The sequence below is a fragment of the Eublepharis macularius genome, chromosome 7 (genome assembly GCF_028583425.1).
Source record: "Eublepharis macularius isolate TG4126 chromosome 7, MPM_Emac_v1.0, whole genome shotgun sequence".
Classification (NCBI taxonomy): domain Eukaryota; kingdom Metazoa; phylum Chordata; class Lepidosauria; order Squamata; family Eublepharidae; genus Eublepharis; species Eublepharis macularius.
The window spans coordinates 3,605,823-3,616,441 of NC_072796.1; the positions used below are offsets into that span (position 1 = coordinate 3,605,823).

The 10,619-nt window shown below is 41.7% G+C and overlaps 2 protein-coding genes across 2 annotated transcripts; both read right to left on the reverse strand.

Moving 5' to 3' along the window:
* Nucleotides 1–215: 215 nt before the first annotated feature.
* LOC129333230 (protocadherin gamma-A10-like) lies at nt 216–2,648 on the reverse strand. The gene has a single exon (XM_054984748.1). The coding sequence runs from the start codon at nt 2,646–2,648 to the stop codon at nt 216–218; it is 2,433 nt and encodes an 810-aa protein (XP_054840723.1).
* A 1,500-nt stretch (nt 2,649–4,148) lies between these two features.
* Nucleotides 4,149–8,696, reverse strand: LOC129333292 (protocadherin gamma-A12-like). The gene is made up of 2 exons (XM_054984826.1): nt 6,279–8,696; nt 4,149–4,382 (listed from the first exon to the last, which is right to left on the reverse strand). The coding sequence occupies exons 1-2, from the start codon at nt 8,694–8,696 to the stop codon at nt 4,149–4,151; spliced, it is 2,652 nt and encodes an 883-aa protein (XP_054840801.1).
* Nucleotides 8,697–10,619: the final 1,923 nt, after the last annotated feature.

The window sequence follows — 10,619 nt, forward strand, 5'->3', positions numbered from 1 at the left end:
GGTAGAAGTAGTCATTTTAAATGAGCTAGAGTGAACAAATGAGCTAGAGTGAACAAATGTTCAAACTCCAGCAAGAATCACAAATTGTAAAACAGAGACAATAATAATTGAGATGGGCAACCCCGAGTCAAATGTCTGTCATTAAAGACGACTTATATAGGTGCAGTGTCTCTATGCTAAGGTCAGCTTAAAGACAACTTCAAAATAAAAAGAATTTACATGCTTACCTGACTGTTTACTGCTTCTTCAACAATTATGGCTGAGTCACCTGCTGTTAACAAAGGATCTGGTTGAGAACAAGCCTGTTGCGGTGTCAGAGTATTTGTGCAGCTTCCAATTGGAAAAAGAATTTGGCTTTTCCGAGAGCCAGAAGTTAAAGAAACTTCATGGCAATAGGAGCGAAGAAATGCTCGGACTCCATCGATCCCCACAAACTGTGAAACTGGGACTCCACTAAAATTCACACTTCCAGAATCACAAAACTGGGAATTTCTCCATCTGTACAACCTGAGTGCCAGCAACACAAGGAGGAAGGTGAAAAACAAGCAGGAAATCAAAGCTACAGCAACCACCAGGTAGAAGGTGAGGTCTGACTGGGGGTCTACAGGGGAGGAGATGCTGCTCAGGTCAGTCAGTACCTCAGGGATGCTGTCGGCCAGCACCACGGTGACCGTGACTGAGGCAGAGAGAGGGGGCTGCCCATTGTCCTTCACCAAAACCACCAGGCTTTGCTTGAGAGCATCCTTGTCCAGAAAGGGACGGGCCGTCCGGATCTCACCAGTGTGGAGCCCTATGGTGAAGAGCCCTGGCTCTGTGGCCTTCAGCAGCTGATAGGAGAGCCAGGCATTCTGGCCAGAGTCTGCATCCACGGCCACCACTTTGGTGATCAGGTAACCTGGCTCAGAAGAGTGGGGGGCCAGCTCTACTCCAGTGGAGCCATCAGTGGGGACCGATGGGTACAGGATTTCTGGAGCATTGTCATTCTGATCCAGAATGAAGAAAGTCACTGAGACATTGGAGCTGAGTGGCGGAGAGCCTCCATCTTGGGCCTTGACCTGGAAGTTAATCTCTCGGAACTCTTCATAATCAAAGGAGCTCAAGGCATAAATAATCCCAGTTTCAGAATTAATGGAGAGATATGATGAAAGAATGGACTTCTTGTGTCCTTCAATGATTGAGTAAGTTATTCTGGAATTTTCTTCCCAGTCTGGATCATTTGCTGTTAAAGAAAAGATCGAGGCTCCTCTTGGATTATTCTCTAGGACATAAGACATGTAGGATGGTTCTGAAAATACAGGAGCGTTGTCATTTCTGTCTAGAATCTGCAGCGAGATATGGGCAGACGTTGAAAGTGATGGTGTCCCATTATCAGCAGCTATAATGAGGATATTATAGTTTGCTATCCTCTCCCTGTCAAGGTTGTCATAAGTCACTAAACTATAAAAGTGGTCAACAGATTTCTTTAACTGAAATGGCAGTTTGCTTGGAATTGAGCATGTGACTTCACCATTGACTCCTGAATCTTGATCTTGTACATTTAAGAGAGCAACAACAGTACCCACTGAGGAGTTCTCAGGTATGGTATTGATGAAAAAGTTTATTGCTAATTCGGGGGCATTGTCATTCAGATCCATAATGCCAACCACAACTTGTGACCAGTCATTAAGCCCTCCTCCGTCCTCAGCATTCACCTCAAACTCGTATAGTGAAGACTCCTCATAATCAAGGTTGCCAACAAGGGTTACAATACCGGTTGTTGAATTTAAAAGAAACATTTTGGAAACTTTCTCTGTGATTTTTTTGAATGAGTATTTTATCTCAGCATTGATTCCTTCATCCACATCAGTGGCTGTTACAGCAGCTACAATGGACCCTTTAGGAATGTTTTCCTCAACATTAACTCTGTAGACTGGCTGGCTGAAAACTGGCACATTGTCATTTGCATCCAGAACTATAACTTGGATCTGAGTAGTACCAGATCTCATTGGATCACCCCCATCAGTAGCTGTGAGGATTAGGTCATGAACTGGTTGTTCTTCCCTGTCCAGACCTTTTTCCAACACCAGTTTGACATGTCTTGCACCAGTTTCTCTTGTTTGCACATCTAAGGAAAAATGGCTGCTGCCCATGAGATGGTAGTTCTGTATAGAATTTATGCCCAGATCTGGATCTTGAGCTTCAGGAAGAGAAAACTTGGACCCTAGCATAGATGACTCACTAATTTTCAGTTTCTGTTTTCCTGATGGGAACTGTGGAGCATTATCATTTACATCAATAATTTCCACTTCAACTCCATAGATCTCTAATTTACTTTCAATAATAACCTGGAAATTTAGCATGCACTTCTCTGCCTTTCCACAAATTTCCTCTCTGTCTATTCTCTCAGAGGTTTGTAAATGGCCAGTGATGACATTTAAAGTAAAATACTGACTTGTACCTATACGGGAGACAATCCGGAGTCTGTGGTCTGAAAGATGCTTTCCATCCATTCCCAGATCCTTTGCAATATTTCCCACAAAAGAGCCTTTCTCCATCTCTTCAGGAACGGAATAGTGGATCTGCGCAGGAACTGCTTTCCAAACAAACATCATGATAAGGCACAGCAGGATCCCTTCTTTACTGTTCCACTGCCTCTGAATGTCTTCCATTCCTTGGTGGCAGGATAAAAAACACTGATTCTAGCTCAAAAGCTTTTGGATTTGCAAGTAATTTGGGTTTTAAAGCAAATGTTGCCTTGTTTCATTCCTTGCAATGTCTGCAGAAGTCTGAGCTCTTCGTTATGTTTTATACTTACCTACTGAAGAACAGCAAGAATGTGTTAGCTGGATCTCAGATTGGTGAACAGCGGCACCCAGAGTCTCAGCTATAAACTGCAGATGACTTTTGCTACAATGGGCATTTCATGAAATCTTTCTTTTGCTTTTAGGTATTAGCAAGAATTTGGATTTTTACTGGGGACTGTGTCACTAAAAATTACCTTGGGCAGGAGTCCGAATGTCCCACATTTCAATACAAATCTATCCTAGTCTAGATGATTTATCCACAACCTTTTACTGTTTATAGAACATTTGTCATTAACCAATGGTTTCATTCTTTCTCTGACGCCCAGCAAATTATATAATCTCATGTAGCATTTTTATCTTGGGCTGTCAATCTTGGACATTGAGTCATTGGCTCAATGGCTTACAAAACTCAGCCAAGAAAGCAACAGCAGCAACAACAAAATAAAACACAAAGCAATCTTATTACCAAGAACAAGAATGAATAGTGTCAACAAACTAACTCTACACCCTAGGAACCTTAAAACCCTTAGTCACCATCCAAGGCCAAGCAACACTGTGAACATCGTTCAGGGAGACCAATCCAAAGCTTTAATCCCACAGAACTTCTGATACTTCTCCTACCTGAACTGGATCCAAAGCAAAATCCTGGACTGATCAGATCAAAGAGATTATATCAGCAAAGATGTGCACAAAGTCCTCACAGCTTATGGTTACATTCCAATCACTTTGCAACACACTTCTAGTGATGGTTAAATTTCAAATTATCCCAGTTAATCAAGATAGGTCTGAATCAGCTGATATGATGATAGCAGAAAAAACAGATTTTTTTTTCACTGCTATCACTAACATCTCACAGGCCTTCAAACTGCATGCTCTATCTGATTTGGTACAAGTTTTCCTCCACTGCTGCTCTTGCCATCTTGTAACTCTTTTCATATCCTCCAGCTCTCTCATAAACCAGGGAGCTAGGATTCTATTCGAGGGCAGAAGAGGAGTCACAAAGAAGGAACTTGTATCAGTTGCCTCTGTAGTGGAAAATGCCTGAAGACCATTGTGATAAAGAGGAGATAGGTGGTGAGCCACACCACCCTTCTCCATGTGAATAGCAGCCTCAGGGCAGCAGGGAGTTAACCTCTACATGGCACTGTTAATTGCAAGCACCTAGTGATGGGAAGGGTGGCTAGAGAAGGGTGAAAAACGTCGGAGAGACCCGGCTTTTCAGAAAAGTAGCCGGCTGCTGAGTGACCTGGCTGCTTTGAAGACTGCCTGGCTCTTGAAGCACACACACACGCCCTGGTGTGAAGGACTGCTTGCTGAGACTCCTTATAAATGTTACTGGGTGGGTGGAGGATTGTTATTATTATTTTACTGCATATTTACTGAATAAAGCTGCATCTTTTTGTTCACAAATATTGCTTGTTGGAATCCTTCTGAACCATGGGCAATACAGTCTCTGAAAGCCAGACATTCCAAGATCCAACTGCCCAAGGGCATCTGTAGAGAGTCACTTACAAGACTCTCAAAATTCCCCAGAGCATCTTGGAAACCAGCTGGATCCGTTAACCTTGGAGGTGGACCATCCTCACGGGCCCCCTGTTCCTGCGAGAGAAACGTACAAGCGGGTCTTTAGTAGAAAAGCATCCAACCATGAATTTAATAATAGATATGCCTAGAACCATGTTATAGCTGCAATAAAAGTGAAGGAAACTTGGTCACATTGATATGGAAGTAGTTTGTCCCTGGTTCTGATTTCCTTCCATCAGTCCTTCCATTCATTTCTCACAGTGCTGTGTCCGGTGGGGATAAAAACTGTTATGCTGATCCAGCAAATCATATTTCCTATTTTTATTGTACTTTATATTGTGTATATATACTCCTTTAATTGCTCTGTCATGTATGTTGGTTGCTCGTCTTTGACCATAATAAATGACTGGTTGCTGTTGTGCATTGTGGCAAATGGCTTGTGATGCTAAATATCATTGCATCCTAAAAACTTCCTTTCTTGTACAGGAACCCACAGACTCTAAGAATATTGAGATGAGGTAAGTTCCAGGTTTTCAATGGAAGTTACAAGTAGAAAGGCAGAAGGTTACACTGCAAGTACGATGTGATTTGGTTTTCCTGTTAAGTCAGTGGAGTCCTATAACCTCACATTTTATTGTTAAAAATCAAGTGGATGATGAAGAACATGTGGAAATTGAATCCAAATAAAAGAGAGGGAAAGGGAAAGATTTCTTCAGAGGATCTGATGTGATCATTCTGGACAGAGTTATATTATCATTGTCTGATGAGGCGAAGAGTTTAGGCGTTCTCTTGGACTCATCCTTTTATTTGTTTGTCAGGTTGGAGTGTTACTAGGAATACTCTCTGGATATAGTTCCAAACTGGGAGCCAGTTTGGTGTAGCAGTTAAAGAGTGTGGGACTCTAATCTGGAGAGCCGGGTTTGATTCCCCACTCCTCCACTTGAAGCCAGCTGGGTGACCTTGGGCTAGTCACAGCTCTCTGGAGTTCTCTCAGCCCCAGCCACCTCACTGGGTGTTTTGTTGTGGGGATAATAATAGTATACTTTGTAAACCGCTCTGAGTGGGCATTAAGTTGTCCTGAAGGGTGGTATATAAATCGAATGTTGTTGTTATTCTCATTTCTCCTGAACCCACTTACCTGGCTACACTGATCTGTGCTTCTGAAACCTTGAAATTGGTTTACTTGTAACACATTCGATACTTGGCTGACCTTAAAGGCATCTTAGAAGATTCAATTAATGAAAAAAGCAGAGGGCTGCTTTTTAACAGGCATAGACCACTGTGAACATACAACACAGAGTTTGAAACAACTTGTTGCCTACATACTTTCAGTCTCAATTTAAGGCATTGTCCCTTACCTCTAAAGTCCTTCGTGAATCCAAACCTAGATACTTAAAGGACTGCCTCAGTTAATATGAACCTTCGGATGATCTTAGATCAGCCCAGCACAAATTGCAAGTCTGCATATCAGCTGTAAGGGCACAGACGTTTTCAGGTCCTACTCCACGCCTCTGGAATAGAAGAGGAGCTTCTCTCGGGCTACTTTTCAGATGACATGTAAAACATGCTTTTCCACAGGGCTTTTCTTGGTATGTTACTATTCTGCTGAGCCAGATTGACTGTTGCTATGTTATTGTTTTATGTAGATTTTACATTTGATTATGTATTTTAAATAATGCTGTAAGCCACTCTGGACTTACAAAAGGTACATTTTTAAAATAAACAATTTAAATATAAACAATGAACTTCTGGAAGGTATATTTTAAAAATAATAATAATTTACAAACCATATAATTAATGACTCCAAATTATTTTTTCTCTTTTTATCATTCTTATGAGAAGCATAAACAGTTCCCATATTTTCAAATTAAAGTAACCTGCCTAGATGCAGTAGCATTATAGAATAACCAGGGATTAAGAATTAACTGCATTAATCAAATTAAATGAAATTTTTGAGATTTACTTGCCTACCTGGTTGATTGCTGCTTCGTCAACAATTATGGCTGAGTCACCGGCTGTTATCAAAGGATCTGGTTGAGAACAAGCCTGTTGCGGTGTCAGAGTATTTGTGCAGCTTCCAATTGGAAAAAGAATTTGGCTTTTCCGAGAGCCAGAAGTTAAAGAAACCTCTTGGCAATAGGAGCGAAGAAATGCTCGGACTCCATCAATCCCCACAAATTGTGAAACTGGGACTCCACTGAAATTCACACTTCCAGAATCACACAACTGGGAATTTCTCCACCTGTACAACCTGAGTGCCAGCAACACAAGGAGGAAGGTGAAAAACAAACAGGAGACGAAAGCCACAGCAACCACCAGGTAGAAGGTGAGGTCCGACTGGGGGTCTGTAGGGATGGAGACACTGCTCAGGTCAGTCAGTACCTCAGGGATGCTGTCGGCCAGCACCACGGTGACCGTGACTGAGGCAGAGAGAGGGGGCTGCCCATTGTCCTTCACCAAAACCACCAGGCTTTGCTTGAGAGCATCCTTGTCCAGAAAGGGACGGGCCGTCCGGATCTCGCCAGTGTGGAGCCCTATGGTGAAGAGCCCTGGCTCTGTGGCCTTGAGTAGCTGATAGGAGAGCCAGGCATTCTGGCCAGAGTCTGCATCCACGGCCACCACCTTAGTGACCAGGTAGCCTGGCTCAGAGGAGCGTGGGGCCAGCTCTACTCCAGTGGAGCCATCGCTGGGGACGGAAGGGTACAAGATCTGGGGGACATTGTCATTTTGATCTAAAATTAAGAGAGTCACCGATACGTTGGAGCTAAGTGGTGAGGAGCCTCCATCTTGGGCCTTGACCAGGAACTCAATTTGATGGAACTCTTCGTAATCAAAGGAGCGGAGGGCGTAGATAGCTCCAGTCTCAGAGTTTATAGAAAGATAGGAGAAAGACAAATATTGCACCTGATCTTGGACAATAGAGTAAGTAATTTTGCTATTCTCTTCCCAGTCTGGATCATTTGCTTGTAATGTGAAAAGTGAAGTTCCAGCAGGTGTATTTTCTGTAATGTAAGACAAGTAGGACTTCTCTTTAAAGGTGGGTGGGTTGTCATTTTTGTCTAATATTTTCAGTGGAATGATGGTTGTTGTTGACAGAGGAGGGTCTCCTTTATCAGTTGCTATAACAGTCACATGGTAAACTGATGCTATTTCTCGGTCTAGGTCTTTGTCAGTCACCAAACTGTAATAGTTATCAAAGGTTTTCTCTAACTGAAAGGGCAGGTTCCCGAGGATGGAGCACCAGACCTTCCCATTGTCACCTGAATCCCTGTCTGTTACTCTTAACAATGCTACTGCAGTCCCTTGAGGGGCGTCTTCACTCATAGCATCAGTGAGAGTTGTGACTGCAATCCCGGGTGCATTGTCATTTACATCGATAACAGTCACCAAAATATTCGCACGACCTGAGAGACCTCTCCCATCATGGGCCTGGACCTCCATTTCATACATAGCATTTTCTTCAAAATCCAAGTTCTGTTTCACCCTGATTTCTCCAGTCTTGGAATCCAAATGGAAAATATTTGAAGCTTTTTCCGATATTTGCCTGAATGCATACATTATCTCTGCATTAATGCCTTCATCCAAATCAGTAGCATTGACTGTTATGAGCAGAGAATCGATAGGAATGTTTTCCATTGCAGTCACTTTATAAACAGATTGCGTAAAACAAGGCGCATTGTCATTTGCATCTTCAACAACAACCCTGATGTGCACAGTTCCGGATTTCACAGGATTTCCCCCATCACTGGCTGTAAGGATTAAGTCATGGAAAACCACTTCTTCCCGGTCCAGAGACTTTTCTAGCACTAGCTCAACATATTTGCCTCCATTTGCTGCAGTCTGTACATCAAGAGAGAAATGTCCATTGGGGCTGAGTTGATAGGTCTGTAAAGAGTTCTTTCCTAAGTCTGGGTCCTGAGCATTTGGCAGAAGGAATCGGGACCCTGTGGCTGTACTTTCTGGGATTTTTAACGGTACTGTCTCTACTTGGAAAGTTGGTGCATTGTCATTGATATCTTCAATTTCAATTTCGACTATATAAATCTTTACTTGTTTCTGAACAAGAATCTCTAACTTTAACATGCAAGTTAAGAGGCGTCCACATATTGCTTCTCTATCCACTCTTTCATGAATACACAAATGACCCTTTTGTAAATCAAGGGCAAAATATTGCCTCCTACCTTCATTAATAATCTGGATGCCCCCATGCGACAGTTGCTTCAAATCCATTGCTAGGTCCTTTGCGATATTCCCCACAAAAGAGCCTTCCAGCAATTCCTCAGGAACTGAGTAACGAATCTGCCCAGAAACTACTTGCAGAAGGAATTCCAGCACAATAAAGAATAACTCTCTCCTTGTAACATCTGGAGGTATTTGTAGATTAGCCATTTCAAACTCTGCAAGGCTTTGCTCTTTCTTTCAGTAAAGACAGGTTTACTACAGAAAAAAATGCTTAAATTGAGCTCCTTCCAAGGGGAAATATATTTATTTAGGTCTTCCTTGTGTAGCCCTTCCAACAAAATCTTCCCTTTCAGGAGGCTACAAACCTTTTGTGTTTCTGCACAGCAATAGTTTATCAGAATCATTCCTACAATCTTCTCTCCTGACTGGTGAACAGCGACACCCAATGTCTCAACTAGTAAGTGCAGAAATTTTTGAAAATTACAATGTGGTTTATTTTATGGTTTTAAAAAAGATTCCTTTCGTCTTTATTTCATAGTAATCATGAAAATAACATACAAGCTAATCATTCCTTTTAATATTAAGGAAATAACTTTTTAAAAAATATATCAATTGCATTTTTAAATTAATTGTAACTCATCTCCAGAGAAACAAGAGATGAAATTAGATTGTTTTAATTTGTCTACAACTATAAACTCAATACTACTAAGTCTTCATAAATATGACAATATTTTATTCATTCATACTTTTTCTGTGTGTTGACCACTCAAACTCAAGAGGTTTCATTTTCACCTGCTTTAAATTGCATTCAAAATACAAACACGCTTCTGTGTTACCATCTAAATGGTTTCATCAACAGAATCACAACCATTTCTGGGATATACACCTACAAATTGGTGCATACATTTTCTCTCGAACTGGATGACGCTTTCAACAAAGATACTGAAGGAAGGACAAATTCTCTGAGAACTTCCATGGCTACAGCAGAATCTGGAACTAGTGGTCAAGAAGGAACAATTTGCCAAGTCTATACACATTTTAAAATGTGAAATTGTATGGCTCATTGTTTTGACTTCGTCTCATCAGAAGAGGAGTATGAAGAGAGAGATGGGAGGTATGAGGGGAAAGGTCCAGGTAGAAATTTAACAGTTTATGTCTACATCCTTTAGGAGTACAAGTATCTCAGTGTCACCTTGTTGAAACTATAGGGGTGCCCTTTCCTTCCTAACAGTAACACATTTTAGAAGAGGTTTTTCATTATGTCCACATTTAAAAGGCAGATGGCAGCATACAGGATAGAAACTTTAATAAAGCTGGAGACTTGCCACTGAAAGGATATGTTTGTAAAGTTGGTAAAGAAAACGTGTTTCTGCAATGAGTCAGTTTTTTTGTACTTAGTGCTATTTAGATGAAATGTAAAGATGAACAAATTTGAATGAACATATATGTGATTTTTAAGTCTGCCATTCCATGCACACTTTTGGTCCCTCACCTCAATAGATGAAAGACAGAGGCATCAGCTTTGAGTAAAGCTAAGGTTTATTCGTTTTTAGAAGCTGAACTGCAACTAGTCAATTCTTTATCACCTTGAGTTAGTGTAGTCACCCTACCCAAAGGGTTTGCCAGCATATACTCAATCCAAACCTGAGAGGTCATCAAACCACTCTTTATTTATCCTTGCCAGTACCTCCAATATTGTGACGAAGTCATTCCCCCTACACTGGTCAGCAAGAGGGTTCAGGCATTGATGACCAACACTGAAAGAGTTTCACCTCCAAGCACCTGGATTTAGGGTTGCCAACTCTGGGTTGTAAAATTCCTGGAAATTTGGGGGTGAAGCCTGGGAGGGTAGGGTTTAATGAGGGACCTTAGCAGAGTATAATGCCATATAGTCCACCTTTCAAAGCATCCATTTCCTCCAAGGGAGCCGATTTGTGTCATCTGGAGATCACCTGTACTTCCGGGAGCCCTCCAAGCCCCACCTGGAGGTTGGCAACCCTACCTGGACTGGAGAATACAAAACGCCTGGTTTAGCTACTTTCCTATTTTCTAAAAGACGTGAGAGTGCTTGTTCATTACTAAATTAACAAGCAGCCCATGCTAAATTTGCTAGCTTGGGCAGGGCTTTAC